The 18,889-nt window shown below is 37.5% G+C and overlaps 1 protein-coding gene and 1 long non-coding RNA gene across 2 annotated transcripts; one reads left to right on the plus strand and one right to left on the minus strand.

The window, feature by feature from the left end:
* Window positions 1-9,214: 9,214 nt before the first annotated feature.
* Window positions 9,215-11,563, plus strand: LOC121376204. Its single transcript, XR_005958414.1, has 3 exons — window positions 9,215-9,386; window positions 10,662-10,755; window positions 11,403-11,563. It is a non-coding gene; the product is annotated as an uncharacterized LOC121376204 (long non-coding RNA).
* LOC121376202 lies at window positions 11,554-16,758 on the minus strand. The gene is made up of 4 exons (XM_041504021.1): window positions 16,441-16,758; window positions 15,609-15,821; window positions 13,790-13,915; window positions 11,554-12,944 (listed from the first exon to the last, which is right to left on the minus strand). The coding sequence occupies exons 1-4, from the start codon at window positions 16,582-16,584 to the stop codon at window positions 12,462-12,464; spliced, it is 966 nt and encodes a 321-aa protein (XP_041359955.1). The 5' UTR covers window positions 16,585-16,758; the 3' UTR covers window positions 11,554-12,461.
* Between the last annotated feature and the right edge of the window lie 2,131 nt (window positions 16,759-18,889).

Raw genomic sequence — 18,889 nt, forward strand, 5'->3', positions numbered from 1 at the left:
ATCCTGTGGAATGGTACATATAAAATGCCCTTGCTATCAATAGAAAAATGTAGCAGGTTTCTTCTCTAAGGATATATGTAAAAATGACCAAATATTTAACATCCAATAGCCGATTATTAATTATTTATTAAATCAATACCATACTCATTGAAACAATTATGTTGGTTTCATGTTACTTACAAAGCCAAAGCTGCATTTATGTAAGTTGGTGTAAACGGTTATGTATACCTTTAGTTCACGTTTGAAGTTTCCATGTATCAAAACCTTAACGAGAAGTGTGAATTCCAATATTGGCATGTACACAGAATTAATCTTTCCATGCAGTGGTATTTTGGCGTATAAATACAGAAAAAAGAAGTTAGTGAGAGACGCCGAAACATTAGCAGCTGCTCACAGTGGACTAAGACCAGCCACAGACTTCCACCGGACGTTCTTCCACACCTAACTACGATAAAAGGATAACATTAGTATATAGGTAGAAGATTGCAAGTGTTTGTGAATCTTCAACTAAGATTTTTAATACCAGCCTGTAGCATCATAAATGACAACCTATGTTTTAAAAATAACGAAACAAACAGCTGTTTTTAGTCTCAATGAAAATAAAATAGGATCGTAATTATGAACAGGACATATTTTAAATATTTCATATAACATTTTGTGTTACTTCCAGGATAATATGCCCAAAATACCAAAACAATGTTCCCAAATGGCATGGTTTTTGGTACAGTTTTGACAATCCTTTCACCCATTCAAATCACACCCATGGTGGAATGACACATATATTTATGGAAAGTTGGTGTATCACACCTTTCACAAGTCCCCATTTGATTAAAAATGTAGCTATTCAAATAACTCCAATGAGACTGTCGACCTCTAACTTGCAGTAGAAGAATCAGGAACCACATGGCCATGCTGATGAGTGCACACACATTACAGAAGATACACGTTCACGTTGGCTACGTCTGTCTGCAGTTGTTCTCCAGGAGAGTCGTCAGGAGTGTGCTGTCGTTATCCACAATCATGTTGGAATGGCTGCACAAGTACAACTAAGACTCGGTCATATCATGAACTCCATAGTCTAGGCCTCTAGGGATTGTTCAACAGATGCAATATAACTAATAGGCCAGATACCGAAACCCTCCCCCTAGAGATTATTGAAGACAAGTATTTTCGGATATTTCATTATATATGAATTTAATATCTGCTTGTCTGTAGCAAAAATGTTGGTGGAATAAAATAAAAAAATCATCATTTGAATGGGTGTACCGTTTCACATTTTGTGTCCCCAAAATACTATATGCAAAAATTAAATACAGTGATAAAGTTGTCATCCATATAATTTGTTTAACATTTAATAGATATAAGGCTAAAATGGATAGTGTTCATCCTATACTAGATATTAATATGAATAAACCAAATAACAATGCAATATGTAGTATGGGTCATGATATACTCATCGGTAAAAGTTAAGCAATGCCTGAAATGCATTATTTTCTATATTTACACATACTTTGGGAAAAGAAATAAATGTTTTATTTAACGACGCACTCAACACATTTTATTTACGGTTATATGGCGTCAGACATATGGTTAAGGACCACACAGATTTTAAGAGGAAACCCGCTGTCGCCACTACATGGGCTACTCTTTCCGATTAGCAGCAAGGGATCTTTTATTTGCGCTTCCCACAGGCAGGATAGCAGAAACCTTTGTTTAACCAGTTATGGATAACTGGTCGGTGCAAGTGGTTTACACCTACCCATTGAGCCTTGCGGAGCACTCACTCAGGGTTTGGAGTCGGTATCTGGATTAAAAATCCCATGCCTCGACTGGGATCCGAACCCAGTACCTACCAGCCTGTAGACCGATGGCCTAACCACGACGCCACCGAGGCCGGTACATACTTTGGGCTGCTTGAACCTTTTATTATAAAAAATTGCACTCAATTTAATATACTGATGCAGCATTATTCAAATATGGTTCAGTATATCTACCTATACTATACTCAACGAAATTAGTTACGGGGCAATAGATATTTTAGCATTTTCCTTTAAATATAGGGGAAATGACAACTTCTTTCTTTCTAAGGTGTCAGCATTGTGGCATGTTCATAAACTTAATGATTTAAACAACAATTTAGAGGTAACACAAAGACAATTATCATGATGCACCAATGTGTAACAAATTCAATATTTTCCATAAATATGTGAAATACCCAGTGTTCAAGAGGTTTGCGTTTATCACGGGTCACATTTTATTGAAACAATGTTTAGAAGTCATGTACATATGACAAAAACTAGCTGAAATAATATGACATAAACAAAGAATTATCAGAAAGTTTACTAGCCCTTAATTAATTTGTTGAGTATACATATATGTCCATTAATATTATGAAGATGTCCCTCTATACTAAATACCAGTGTTTAAATTTAAAACATCAGTATTGTGTACCAAATTTCCTTTGCATTAAATGTACAAGTCATCTACATGTATCTCACAGAAGTTCATCTTGTCCTAGTATGTGTTTGTATTATTTTTAGAACGAAAGTTTGTTTTGTTTAATGACATCATCAGAACACATTAATTATTTAATCATCGGCTATTGGATGTCAAACATTTAGTCAATTCTGATGCTACTTCAGAGGAAAATCTCCACATTTGTTCATTAGTAGCAAAGGATCATTTATATACACTTTCCCAGAGACAGGAAAGTACGCACCACCACATTTGACCAGTTGTGGTGCATTGGTTGGAACGAAAAAAAACCCAATCAGTTGAATGGATCCAACAAAGAGGTGCGATCCTGCGATGCAAGCACCTCAGGCGAGAACTCAACCAACTGAGCTATATCCTGTCCATATAATAGTTTTAGATTTGCCTTTCTATTAACTTATGCTCAGGTGTATATAATATTGTCACTAGGAAAGTATTCACTTCCTTTAATATTCCTTTGTATTTTTATGCAATTAAAATATGATGTCTGTTACGTTCACAATTTCTGGGATGCTTCTTCTTCAGGTTCTACTCTGGTTCTTCCATCAGTAATTCAACCAGCTCTAATGGTATCATATCACCATTTCATATCTAGTGTTCCTTCTGAAATTTCTCAGCTATGACCATTTGGTTGGGAAATGGCCTGGACTGCCTAGTATGACGGATAATAAATGACAACTTGGCAATTTGTTCTCTTTATGTGCATTCTCAGTGAACATGTATACATGTAGGGTGGAGAAGGCTGATGTATACTCTACTCTAGTTCAATATTATCGTTCTTAGTTTGGCAACAAACATTTCCAGATATTTCTCGTCATAATTTTTAATGTTATTTACACCTGCACTCCCATAGAAAACGTATATGGGATGCTCTACCTCTTAAATATATGAACATCACTTTCTGCTCATCTTCTATGAGCTAAAAACATAAGTCTTGATGTTGCTTGAGAATATTCAAAACCATCAGTTTTTCATTCTGCATAAAACTGCTTTTGGTATCATACATGTACTCAGTAAAGGTAAGCACAACAAGGATTGCTAGTTGGTGTTTTTTCTGCATCTTTAATGATGCTGTCCACATCTGTAAGATGCCTCTTGTTGCCAAGTTGAATGTATAAACATGTTTGTATCTGGGATGGTGAACCTGCGGCAATATACAGAAATTGAAGTATAGTCTTTGTCTCTGCATTTTCTTGTGTATTTTGCAGAGTTTAAATAGAAATGTGTATTATGCAGAGTTTAAATAGAAATGTGTTTTAAACATCTCCTATTAAATTAGTGAACATGGTATATAAACCCTAATTGAGAATGATAGATAGATATGTCTGATGACAATATTCCATATAGATGTCAACATAAGTTAAGCACACGGTAAATAGAACTGAGAATTATACATATATATATATATATATATATATATATATATATATATATATATATATATATATACATACACACACACACACACACACACACACACACACACACACACACACACACACACATATATACATACACATACACACACACACACACACACACATATATATATTCGACGATATTTCTAGCGATGAGATGGAAATAATATTACAAGCAAGAAATTCACTGCTATTTAACAACAGCAAGGCGTGGTGCAAAAGAGGCAAACAATCAGGGTTTGATGTAACTATGGGTAGTTATGATGGAGCAGAAATTTGCGAAATAGTCGGGCTCTTTCTTCTTTCAGAACTACAAACCAAATACGGCAACAATATAGGACTATATCGCGACGATGGCCTAGCTGCATTCAATGAGTCACCGAGAACAATAGAGATAATCAAAAAAGATATTTGCAGAATATTTGCAAACCATAAACTCAAGATCACCATAGTCGCCAACAAAAAATCTGTAGATTACTTAGACGTAACTCTAGATCTTGAAAAGAGCTCAGTCAAACCCTATATGAAACCAAACAACACACCTTTATACATCCACAACAAGAGCAACCACCCTCCAAATATCATCCGCAGTATACCAAAAACAATAAATAAAAGGCTTTCTGATATATCTTCGAATGAGTGCATCTTTGAAGAAGCGAAACGCCCATATAAGGAAGCCTTACTCAAGAGCGGATATAACTATAACCTCAAAATACACCCCAACAGCAGAAAACAACAGACGCAGAAACAACCGCAATAGAAACATCACCTGGTACAACCCACCATATAGCTCCAACGTGAAAACCAACGTAGGTCACCAGTTCCTCAGATTACTTGATGAGTGCTTTCCCAAAAGCAACCCTCTCCACAAAATTATAAATCGAAACACCGTTAAAATTAGCTATAGCTGCATGCCTAATGTTGGGAAAATAATTTCAGCGCATAACAAAACTCTACTTCAACAACACAGAGACAAAGACGCCGTTCCCCCCAGAGAATGCAACTGTAGACGAAGAGCTGAATGTCCACTTGAGGGTAAATGCTTGCAGAAAGGAGTAATATATCAAGCTACCGTTAATACATTCGATGACAACAAGCAAGAAACATACGTTGGTTTGACCGAGAACACATTTAAGACGAGATATACCGCGCACACGAGCAGTTTTCAAAACGCAACACAGAAGAACGCAACAGCGCTAAGTCAGTACATTTGGACACTGAAGGATAGATTCACCCCATACACCATTAAGTGGAAAATTTTATCCAAAGCAAAATCATACTCTCCAGCGAGCAAAAGATGTAACCTCTGCCTGAAGGAAAAACTGTTCATAATGTATAAACCTGAAACCAGCACACTAAACTCCAAGAATGAACTCGTATCAGCATGTCGACACAGACGCAAATACCTTCTGTGCGCATACCACACATCACCTATAGACCTGCATAGTGACGTAACCTCGACGTCACAAAGTCCATTACGTCATCAGCTTTCCGTTGACGGTGTAATTAAATCAATTCAACTCTCTCACGAAACAAGCCTGTCATGTAGAGATAAACATACACTTTTTAACGATATATATATATATATATATATATATATATATATATATATATATATATATATATATATATATATATATATATATCGGGAACTGCGTAATGTTTGCTGGCGAGTATACCTCTGGTACAATATCTATACCACGTATATATTGCACTGTTGTGTAGTTTCATGTTATAAACATGTAGTTTAACATGAATAGCATTCATAATTTGGTCTTAAACCTGTTCGAAATATGTCTGGATGTTAACTTCAACATTGTCATTAATTTTTTTTCATATACTATGTTTGTAATATCCAGGGAATTTTAATTTCATTGCCTCACTATACTTAGTCAGATGCTAAAAATTGATTGTTTTTTGTGGAATGCAATCACCAGTAACCCATCTTTAAAGTAAAAAACAGTGATATAGTCCAGAATTATTTTTAAATATGTTTGAAAATTAGGTAGAATATGCACCTTGATCAGAAATTTGCCCTGTCAAGCATAAATAGGGTGCCTACATTCAAAAGTGCCCTACGGGCACACCCACCAACAGATTGCCTGCAAACAACCTGATTTGAATATGTCTATGTCTTCACAGATATACTCATCTTGAAAAATCCCTACGGGGGAGGGGGGGGGGGGGGGCAGCGGGGTGTATAGAGGACCCACGTTTGACAAGCACCCTATGAATATGTCAAAATTAAAATAGAAATGAAGTGCTTTACAAATGTAAAAGTAGTACTAAACCAAATAACTTCCGGCTAGGTCAAAGTTCGAGGTGCACCAAACTTTTGATAGAGAAGTTAACACCACAAGTGAAAGATCCCATGCTACTAATGGAAAAATATAGCGGGTTTCATCTCTACGACAATGTATCCGAATTACCAAATGTTTGACATCCAATAACCAATTATTAGTAAATCAATGTGTTCTAGTGGTATCTTTAAACAAAACAAAATTTTCACACCTCACAATGTACACATCGTACCTGGAAACGAGTATACATACTGGTTATACTGCACATGTGTTGATGACAACAGCTAGGGGTGGAGGGCAACTATATGTCAACTGGTCTTTAAATTGGGGGATGTATAATCTTCAGAGTTATATGGTCAAAGTTATATGACACAGATTCCGGTTGTCTTCTTGGCAAACTTGATATTTTGAGGTTGTTAGTCTCAGTTTCATACATATCTATACATTATTAAGACCCGTGGTATCATTTTATCAAAACTCATTATTTCAGTTATATCACATTAACTAATCTGCCAAAATACTAGGTCCCAATTATTTGTTTATTTTTGGGTTAGTTTTAGGATTAGTTTTGTGGATTCAGCGTTAGTTTTAGTTTTTGAACTTTGTAAAATTACACTGTTAAATATAACGTGTGTTGGAACAAGTTTTATTGTAGAAAACCTTGCCAAATAAATAAGTTTTTTTGCGTTATTGCTGAAGAAGGTACAGTATAACCCAAGTTGCTAATCGTGGCTGTTGCATATGTGGTACCTGAATGCTAGCTATCCAGTCTATTGTACGGCGATACCAATTACGGTTGTTTATAAATCGGAACGACAAAACCGTATTCCGATATATAAATCGTATCTCTGTAGAAGACAGAGTCAAAATGATTTTCGGCAAAGTCGTGATTCCTTCCATGATCCACTATTAGGTGCTCGTCCTTAGGAAGACCGCCACTCCCTTGGGAGATACGTAAAAGGATGTTTCATCCACTCCCATTCCAATATTTATTTACATGCTCCTATACCACTAGAGTTTCGAGCATGTCTGTCCCGGGCCCGATCTCTGCCACTCCCAGACCAGCTTTAAAAAAAACCCCGTCTTGAACAGGGTAGAGTTCAAAGTAATATATGCACCACTCATGAATCACTCTAAAACAGTGTTGAAATCCGGTGTTCGTGAAAATAATCGTCAAGTTTGGGTTAAACCGGTAATATGTTTCGTAGTGTTGTTTTCAAAGTTTGTTTTGTTTTAACGACACCACTAGAGCACATTGATTTACTACTGGATGTCAAACATGTGGTTATTCTGACATAATCTTAGAGAGGAAACCCGCTACATTTTTTCCATTAGTAGCAAGGGATCTTTTATATGAACCATCCCACAGACAGGATAGCCATTGATATATCAGTCGTGGTGCACTGGCTGGAATGAGAAATAACCGAATGTGCCCACCTACGGGGATTGATCCTAAACCATCCGCGCATGAAGCAAGCGCTTTACCATTGAGCTACGTCCCGCCCCGTGTTGTTTTAAAATAAAGTGACACATTTTTAGTCTTTTCCAATTCCAACTTACTGTAACTTTCTTAGATGTTAGTTGGCTATACACACGATTTATTTTACCAGCAGCAGGTACTTTATCCACTGTACCGGCCTCGGTGGCGTCGTGGTTAGGCCATCGGTCTACAGGCTGGTAGGTACTGGGTTCGGATCCCAGTTGAGGCATGGGATTTTTAATCCAGATACCGACTCCAAACCCTGAGTGAGTGCTCCGCAAGGCTCAATGGGTAGGTGTAAACCACTTGCACCGACCAGTGATCCATAACTGGTTCAACAAAGGCCATGGTTTGTGCTATCCTGCCTGTGGGAAGCGCAAATAAAAGATCCCTTGCTGCCTGTCGTAAAAGAGTAGCCTATGTGGCGACAGCGGGTTTCCTCTAAAAAACAGTGTCAGAATGACCATATGTTTGACGTCCAATAGCCGATGATAAAATCAAAAATCAATGTGCTCTAGTGGCGTCGTTAAATAAAACAAACTTTACTCTCTTTTTTATCCACTGTAGCCTATATATTTTACAATCACAGAGACCTAAGACGATTTTCATCGAATACCTTTTTCTTGACTTTTTCTTTTACTTTTATTTCTTATACAAAATAAACAAATATGTAATGTACAGGTACCATAAAGTTGATATAGTTTTCAGATCAGGAATAAAAATTCTCACCAGAAAAAATTACTTCTTTTATTTTCTTTTAAAGCCGCAAAAAGAGAGAGAGAGAGAGAGAGAGAGAGAGAGAGAGAGAGAGAGAGAGAGAGAGAGAGAGAGAGAGAGAGAGAGAGAGAGAGAGAGAGAGAGAGAGAGAGAGAGAGAGAGAAAAAAATGGAAGGGAAGGAAGAAACAAAGAGACAGACACAAAGATACAAAGCCGGAAATTTTTTTAAAAAGAAGAAAATAACAGAACAAAAAGAAAGAAAGAAAAGGAGAAACAAAACAGAAAGAATGAAAGACCGCAAGGAAGGAAGAATTCACATTGAAGGTGAAACTACTTGAAATTATCATTAAATTATTCTCATGTTAAAACGCTACCTCTTATTATTAGCACCCACAAACTACGTGCTTAAGTGGATGATATGATTTTAATGTTCTTCGCACCATATTAAATATTGCACATTTACAATAAAGCCTATTAAACACGACTCGCCAACACGTTTATTCATTTTCAACAACTTGGATACGCCAAGCCAGGGCCGTAGCTAGGATTTTTTGTCGGGGGAGGCAACTGAGTAGTTAATAGTCTAAAACTCCTTAAACGGTTAAGAACAGAATTTTCTTTAAGTTTCTATATGTTTTTTCCGGATTTGTGCCCCCCCCTCCCCCCCCCCCCCCCCTCGGTAGCTACGACACTGCAAGCGGGAATATCGTCTGTTGACAAAAGACAAATAGACACAAAATTTTATCTTTGCATTTAATATGTTTATTATTGAGATAAGATTCTGTACCATTCGCCTGCAGGTGAAGTGGCGATTTTATTGTCGTAGTTGTGCAATATAAGGCGCGAACTCGGCTGCTGTCTTCACTTCTGGAAAGCAGACGACAGACTTGTACTCGCTAAACACAGAAACATTCTCCACTCCAAGATGAAGACTCTTCTCTTTGTTCTCCTCGTCTGTTCCCTGGCTTACGTCAGTGGTAAGTACCAACAGTCTCATTGTAGTTCTTCTATCAATTTAAAGCAGCGATATCGAGTAGATTTTTGAAGAAAAAAAAATCACAACAGAATATCCACATTAATATATTTATATTTTATCTCACTGTGCCCTTTCCTTTCTCTCCTTTGAATTCCATCTTACTTTTTCTCGATCTGGCAGCTGCTCCTATATTTCAACTTATATCGCTGTCCACCTCCACCTCCTTATTCTTGTCTCTCCAAACGCTTGTGACCATTCGTGTCATGCACTTGCTGTAGGTTTAGTCTGACCACTTCGAACCATATTCTTACCGTTTAAAAATGTGTTAAACATTTTCTTTACTGTTGTACACAATTTGATGACATAATTATATTCGTAGTTGTCAATTCGATAAATCCACAGAAAATGTAGTTTGCGTTGTTTAACGACATCATTAGAGCACATTGATTTATTAACATCGGCTATTAGGTGTCAAACATTTGGTAATTTTGACATATAGTCTTCAGAAGACCTGCTACATTTTTTTAATTAGTACGCATGATATTAGTTCTAATTCTAGTCTGGTACGGCATACACGTATATGTTAACTGATCTGCATGTCTCAAGGTGATTAACGCAAATCTCTGAGACTTAAAATGACATGTATTACAAATTGTAAGGTCTGGGATGAATATGTGAAATCTCTTCTATAAAGACTTAGTGTTACTGATAGAAAATATCACTGATAACTGCTATTTTTACTAAATAATGAATGAATGAATGAATGAATGAATGAATGAATGAACGAACGAACGAACGAACGAATGAATGAATAAATAAATGTTTAACGATACCCCAGCACAAAGTGTAAAGAGACGTGCAAACTGTAAAAGATCACAGGTAAATCGATACAAATGTAGAATAAAATTCGGTATCTTGGAAAAAAACAAGTTCAGGATGGAATCGAAATTAATTTCAGTTATTATATATAAAAGACCAGAGGCTCAGTTTAAGTGTTATGTTATGTATAATACCGAAAAATTCCAGGTCATATAATTAATAATATTATATGAATCAGTTACATAATAACCGAATATTCCAGGACTTATAGCCTACCTAATAACTGATCTTACGTTTTATGACCTGTTTTCATGTGTGTTGTCAGGATAGGGCGGGGGGGGGGGGGGGGGGGAGGGGGGGTATATTCTATGTGTTTCCATAGTTATGATGACGACGACAAAAACCCCACACAAAAGAAACACGACCCACACTGTAACTATACTAGTATTCTGTTTAGTTTCAGCAGCAACGCTGTGCGTGTGCACCACGGCCCAGGATCCAGTCTGCGCCAACGACGTCACCTACGCCAACCCTTGTCTGGCTGGATGCGCGTAAGTACAGTTGGCTAATTTCTTTGTGTCTGACGTTACATGTTTAGCGAATTTTGTAATTTCAAATACTGTTTCTTCAAAACATTTGTTACGGTTAGGTTCATATCAGACGACCATGTAAGCTACATAACGCTAACATCACAATATTACAGGCTAACTTAAATAAACTTTGGTGAACCTTTAATTGACTGTGACTGACGCTATAAAACATTTACGTTTTTGTAAAGTCAGCGCCTATCTATTAAATAACCACCTAAGACCATTAAAGACAGACATTTTATTGTAGCCCCCTTAAGTGGTCACTGTATTGCAGCATTAAGTACCCATGAGCTTCCGATATGAACATAACAGCCAGAAATGCTTGGTCACAAAGTGAACAAAATAAAGGTTCTTGAAAATAAAAATGTCTTTACATAATTGACTGGGGAGGGTGGGGTGGACCTGAGTCCATCGAGGCCGATCGATCCTGCCACTAATCGCACCTTGGGTGAACGCTCTACCACTGACCTATATCCCGCCCCTTTGTATGAAGGATGTTGCAGTTATTATTATTATTATTTTCTAACAATGTTTGCATTTACTTATTGCTAAATGCCAATCGCTAATTTCTTGTGATAATTATTAATGATATCTTTGTTTTATTTTAGGGGAGTTACAACGTACACAACCGGAGGATGTCCAGTGGTTTCTCCACATTGAACACAAGACCAAGGACTTTTGAATTAAAATGTAATTGAAAACATCCTGAATGTTAAAATGATGATCATTATGGACTGTAATTAATTGAAATAAAATAACTTGAGCATTATATGTTTTTATTACATGTTTTCCCTTTTCAAAATATAATACTAGTACATCATATTTTTATTTTTATTCAGGCGTGCAGTACACATGTGCATTAAAATAATATTACCCTTTAAATAATGGTAACGAAAGACGTCAGATTAAAACAAATTACAGAAAGCTAATGCTAGGGTCAGACTACCAACTGCCAGTACAAAGTTGGTCAACTTTCTGCTGTCACTTCTGTGACGGTCCAGTTGCTAGTCTGTTTTTGTTTAGGCGTGCAGTAGACATGTGCATGAAAATAACATCACACTTTAAATAGTGGTAACAAAAGAGAACAGAAACAAGGTGCTCGGACTGCATCTAGTGTTTAGCAAACAAATGCAATGCAATTATTTATTTTTAGTGTATTGCCTGTTATATGTATGTCAGATTGGTGTTTTGTGGGAGTACTGTCACATTTATACAGAATACTAAACGAACATGCCTGTCGTACCATTTTTATGAAATGAGTGAACAGTTTTGGTATCTGACGAGCGAAATCGAGTCAGATACCAACTCTATTCACTCATTTCATAAAAGTGGTATGATAGGCAAGCTAGTTTAGTATTTTATTTGTTACAAACCAACTGCAAACAAGCCGAAACGCAGATGTCGAGACGTTATTTGTCTACGAATTGGGTCAGCAAGTGATCTACGTCACGCTCACATCACCCCAATATTACACAAGTTACATATTTAGTGATTGTTATGACAGAGCAATATCGTACACTGGTGTGTAATAAAATATGTTACAAAATCGTGTAATTTTGAATATTGTAGATGCCCTTTCTAAACGTTGTACTCTTTCTTGAATACTGTAGGTGCCTTTTTTAACGTTGCACCCCTCCATGAAAACAATTCTTCAACCGCACCTGACTCTACAGTTTAGTTGTATAATCCATTTGTCCAGTTATAGAAAACACCTTCTGATCATTTTCCTCAGAAACATGATGGCCAGCATCAGTTTTGTCTTCACTGTCACCATCTACCTGCCGACAATAATTGAAATACGTATAACCACCACCAATGACAATGATTATACTCAGAGGTCCTAGTACCGAGTAGTACGACTCTGTGTTTAGGCCTAATCCGACAGCAAAACCTGCCAGAAAAAGGGTTAATGTGCTGATTATGGCTGCCTTGATACACCGTGCAACGGAACTGCTTCCATGGTGATACCACGTGACAAGGATGGAGTTGAAGTAGGCCACGCTGCTGGAGAAATAGATCATCACCACGTACTGCACAGGCACAACCAATCCATAATTGGCAAGGAAATCTGTTGTTTTGCCAATGGTCGCTATGATGACTGACTTCTTGGAGAGTCCACTCGCTGACTTCAATTTGAGATTGAGTAATACCTGCAAAAAATTATAATATTTAAAATGAAATGTTTAATTTTCAAACACTGAAATGAAAGGAAGAGGAATAAATACTATGGTTCTTAGGTGTCTTGCTAGACTTGGTCTAGAGAATCCAAGGCCGTGGTATGGGCTATCTTGTCTTGTGGCATGGTGCATATAAATGATCCTTGCTACTAATGGGAAGGTGTAGCGGGTGTCATATCTAAGACTATATGTCCAAAAGTACCAAATGTTTGCCATCCAATAGCCGACGATTAAAAATAAATCAATGTACTCTAGTGGTGTCGTTCAACAGAACACAAATGGTCTAGAGAACGAAAAAAGAAACCCTCTGATTCACATAAATAGGTTAATCTTACCGACAGAAAGTGGCCCATTTATGTGCCCCTACCCATAGACAGAATAACACAGAAAACGTCTTTTGAGATACTTGGTAGAAACAACAGAACGACAAATAGTTCCTTCCCCAGAGGAGGATTGATCTTAAAACCAACCACACACCATGCGAGCGCTCCGCCACTGAACCAAAACTCGCAGAAATTAATGACTAGTTAACTAAATAACGAAAGGATATGTTGAAAAACAAAAATACATATAGGTTTGATGTAAAAGGAAAAAAATTAAAGTGAAATTCATGGCAATTAGACGCAAAAAGCGAATTCACATCCTCCAGATAAACAACCTTATGAGATCCATAGAACTTGGTTAGTAAATATTCAATTTGGTTATTTGTAATACATCCTCACAAGCTAACTCACCCCCCCCCCCCCCCTCCTCACACACATTCATCCATAAGATACCTTTAAGAGCTTTATCTACATAAAAATCATCGTATCTGTCACCTGTGGAAAAGTCTCAACACTCCAAAGTGTAATGGCCAGCCACTGCATGTTGTCAAACTGTCGAAGCACCAGCTGCAAGGTCACTATTGTCGTCCACAGACACACGCAAAATACAAAATAAGCAACCTGGTGTAAAAAAAAAAAGAAGTAGAAATTAGAGAAAAGGAAAGGAACATTTGTTTAACGACATATCAGCATATGTGTTATGTTACGACAATATGGTGTCTAATGTGGTTATTTGGAAACTTGGTCGAAAAAGGGGAACATGACTGCCGCTAAATATGCTACTCTTACCGCATAAGCAGCAAGGAGTCTTTGATATGCACTTTCCAATAGACCAGAAAATACGTAGCACGGTCTTTGATATACCAGTTGTGGAGCATTGGCTGGGATGAGGGAAAAACCCAATTCAACCAAGGGCGATCGATCTCGCGACCCCTTACATCTTAGATTACAAAATAGATATTAGTATCATGAACATGGATGACGTACGACAGTTATACGTGTTTAAATCTCCACTGAGCTCTGTCATGTACAGGTTTAGAATTGTCAAACTAGTCTTGGGAGTGCTAGTCCTCTTACAGAAAAGTGGGAATGATATATCGTTTTGGGGAAGTGGCAGTCTTCCTATAGGCGAGACACATCTCAGTAAATTATGGGAGCAGGCACCTTATCAAATTATTCCTATGATTTTGTGGAGTTATGCGATTTTGAAAGTGTTCATGGTTTTGTCGTTTGTAGTTGTATGTCTCCAAAGAATTTCATAAAGTTCGGAAGGCGAAAACTAAAGTCGCTTGTTGTTTAATAATGTGAGTAAACTATAGAAGATGGATTGTTTTGTAACTGCGAATGTGTTTAAGTATGCTGAGGCTGCCAGTTTAACCAGACCCTGGTGGTCTATATGGATCATATAATACCACATTAATATAGGATATCAACACAAATGATACCGTACTCATTAAAGCAATTATGCTAGTGTTATGTTACTTTTAATCACCAGTCTAAACGACAAAAAGTAAAGTTTGTTTTATTTAACGACGCCACTAGAGCACATTGATTTTTTATCTTATCATCGGCTATTGGACGTCAAACATATGGTCATTCTGACACTGGTTTTTAGAGGAAACCCGCAGTCGCCACATAAGCTACTCTTTTACGACAGGCAGCAAGGGATCTTTTATTTGCGTTTCCCACAGGCAGGATAGCACAAACCATGGCCTTTGTTGAACCAGTTATGGATCACTAGTCGGTACAAGTGATTTACACCTACCCATTGAGCCTTGCGGAGCACTCACTCAGGGTTTAGAGTCGGTATCTGGATTAAAAATCCCATGCCTCGACTGGGATCCGAACCCAGTACCTACCAGCCTGTAGACCGATGGTCTAACCATGACGTCACCGAGGCCTGTCTCTGAACGACAAAGCTGTTATCCGCGATCAAGACCGTACCTCTGCACAATGCAGTGTCGAATGGGCGTATGGCAAAATAGTGGTTGATTCAACGAATCTCTATCTAGTGCCTCGTCCATAGGAGGACAGCCACTCCAGAAATTCTTTGCAATATATCCTGCACTAATCAAACGAAGACAGCCACTCCCAGACTAGTTTACTAAACCAAACCTAGAACAGGACAGAGCTCACTGGAATAAATATAGATGTGATGACATGCACTCATGAATCACTGTCAAAGCAGGCAAGCTATCAGGTGTTCGCGAAAGGTGAGCATATCCTGCACCACCGGTGGCATCCGTCATGAGTACTTCCACCATAGCTGACAAAGCTGCAGTTGATGTGAGATAATATAAAAAATTATGTATACCTTTATTTCACGTTTGAAGTTTCCATATATCAAAAACTGAACGAGAAGTGTGAATTCCAATATTGGCATATACACAGAGTTGATCTTTCCATACAGTGGTATTTTGGCGTATAAATACACAAAGAAGAAGTTCGTGAGAGACGCCGAAAAGTTAGCAGTTGCCCACAGTGGACTAAGACCAGCCACAGACTTCCGCCGGAAGTTCTTCCACACCTAAATACGATATAAGGATGTCATTGGTATATAGTTTGGTGATTGCAATTGTGTGTGAAACGTCAAACCAGATTTTTTAATACCAGCCTCTAGCATCATAAATGACAACCTATGCTTTCAAACTAAAGAAGCAAACAGTTGTTTTTAGTCTCAGTGAAAATAAAATAGGATCATAATTATAAACAAGACACAGATAACTTTTTGTTACTTACATGATGATGCCCAAAATTACAAAATCTCTGTCATCATAAATGTACACCTGTATATTAAAAATAAGGAACAAACATTTGTTTTGTTGGGGGGGGGGGGGGGGGGGGGGGGGGGGTGATTTCAAATAAAATAAAATAGGGTTATAATTAAAACAGGACACAGTTTAAATATTTTGATAAACATTTTTTGTTTTATTACTTCCTTGACAATATGCCCAAAATTCCAAAATGTGTTCCCAAAATGCATGGTTTTTGGTACAGTTTTAACAGTCTTGTCACCCATTCAAACCACGCCCAAGCGGATACGGCACGTACGTTTATGAGACGTTTCTTCAACACATTAAAAAAAATCCCATTTGAATAAAAGTGTAGCTCTTAAAGTAACTGCTTTGTGACTGTTGAGCTCTAACCTGCGGTAGAAGCACCAAGAACCACATGGCAGTGCTGGTGAGTCCACACACATTACAGAAGATACACGTCCACGCTGGCCACGTCGGTCTGCAGTTGTTTTCCAGGAGAGTCGTCACCAGTGTGCTGTCGTTGTCCACTGTCATATTGGAATGGCCACAATACTACAAAATAAGACTCGGTCATATCATGGACTCATAGCATGATGTCGTTGTCCACTGTCATGTTGGAATGGCTACAAGAGTAAACAATAAGACTCGGTGATGTCCTGGCCTCCATAGTCTAGGGATTGTACACCAATTACGTAACGCCAAACTTTGCATTTTGTATAATCCCTCGCCTCCCTTCCCCATATACATGTATCTACAGCCACACTTCGTTATCTTCATGTGGAAGACCAAACCACACAGCTCGAGATAACGGTGGGACAAAATGTACATAGTCATGTCTGCTGAAAATTATGCCATGGGGTCATTTTTTGAAGTAAACAAGGTCACATAATCTGAGGTCAAGATAACGACGTTTATTTATTTATAACGCTAACCACATATCCTTCTAAAGTTATGTAATGCTCACGAAAACATGCACGCACACACACACACTCATATACATATGTACGCACACATACGCGCGCGCACTTACATACACACACACTTTTTCAGAGACTGTGACATAATTTGACGAACATTATTGGATTTTCTGTTCATAGTTTTGTATTCTTTGGTAATAAATACAAGATTTGTACAAATCTGTTAAAGAACAAAAAGACGAATGGCTGCATTTTACTTCATTAATCAAAATGAAATATTACTTTGAAAATACTAGGTAACAACGGACACACACACACACACACACACACACACACACACACACACACTCTCTCTCTCTCTCTCTCTCTCTCTCTCTCTCTCTCTCTCTCTCTCTCTCTCTCTCTCTCTCTCTCTCTCTCTCTCATTTCACATGGTAAACGTCCGACTTGAGCGTTAAGTTATTGTTGGATAGTCCCTCTATCTATTTGTGTAATCCATTCTTAACAACGATACTGATGGTGACCTGCCCTGCCTCTATTTTGTATTTTGTTATTATTGTTATTGTTATTATTATTATTATTATTATTATTATTATTTCTCTTTTTCTCCAAATCTTATCTTCTGATGACAAATAAATGTTAATGCTGGTGATCTGCTTCAGTATTCCGAAATGTAAAACGCCCTGACGATTCATCAGTATGTACACATTCGGCGTTATCGTTTGGGTATACTTGTGCCTACCCACATACACACATATAATAAATAAACAAATAAATAAATTAATTAATTAATTAAATAATTGTAAGATCATTTGCATATTCGTCTGGCGCTCCACAACCCACGATCTACACATCTTACCTGGAAATGAGTAAGAGCTTATACTGCAGAGGTGTTGGAAGATAATATAAACGGGGGGTGGGGGGTGGGGGGCTATTTTAACTGAGAGGTGCATAATCTTCATAGTTGTGACCTCCCACACATACTTCCCCGCTTCCGATGCCTATGATCAGATAAAGTGATCTGAATTGTGCTTAAGTCGTACGATCAAACCACATCAGTGGACCCATTCTCTGATTAAATTTGTCCTACGACTGGTATATCAAAGACTATGGTATGTGCTGTACTGTTTGTTGGAATTTACATATAGCAGATTCCTTATTTTTTAAATGTTCTCTAGTGGTTACGTGAAACAAAACAAAACAAATGTTATACGCATTATAGAGGTCACATGAAGACACTCCCTCGAGCTTTTATAAACACTAGGATAATCAAGAACAAACTGGATGTACAGAAATGAATCTTCTAAGCAAAAAGCTCTCTATTCCAACCCCGATTACTATACATTGTTTTATAAGAGTGTGTACATACCTCTAAAAAGTAACGTCGGTGATATATTTATTTCGTTTTTCTTTATTTCCTGCATTAGGCTTAAATTACATAGATTATTGAAAACTAAATCGTGAATAAAATCAGTCTACTTACACACTGGAGTTACAAATAGTGTATAAACGCGTATCACCAGTGACTCTCAGTTCTTTGCTAAGTACCAGACGATTAGTCTTCCAGATATGCCGGTGTGTTTACCTTCACGTCATAAAATACAGCACATGTTTTAGTTGTTAATTCAACACTGATTGCACGAAGCACGACTGTGATGTTTTTAGATAATGTTGTAGACGAAGTTTAGTGCAAATAGATGTTATCTTAAAACAGTTTCAACGACTGTGAACTGGGTGCAACTAAATGGTATTTCGCACGTTTGCGGTGTTCAACCCCAATCTTCGATGGGACCATTGGGTAATATTCATCTCCAACGACTTGCTCCACGACTGGTATATTAAAGACTGTATAATATGTCTCCCTGTCTATATACTCTGTATATACTTGGTAGCTTGTGATTATTTTGAAGACGTAGTCTATG

The sequence above is a fragment of the Gigantopelta aegis genome, chromosome 6 (genome assembly GCF_016097555.1).
Source record: "Gigantopelta aegis isolate Gae_Host chromosome 6, Gae_host_genome, whole genome shotgun sequence".
Lineage (NCBI taxonomy): Eukaryota > Metazoa > Mollusca > Gastropoda > Neomphalida > Peltospiridae > Gigantopelta > Gigantopelta aegis.

Excerpts from the sequence above, each read along its gene's own strand:
- LOC121376202 (XM_041504021.1), bottom strand. The coding sequence starts at position 16,584 with ATGACAGTGGACAACGACAGCACACTGGTGACGACTCTCCTGGAAAAC. Across the intron at positions 13,916-15,608 it reads ACTTCAAACGTGAAATAAAG|GTTGCTTATTTTGTATTTTG; the intron begins GTATACATAATT and ends TTTTTACACCAG. Across the intron at positions 12,945-13,789 it reads GTGTTGAGACTTTTCCACAG|GTATTACTCAATCTCAAATT; the intron begins GTGACAGATACG and ends AATTTTTTGCAG.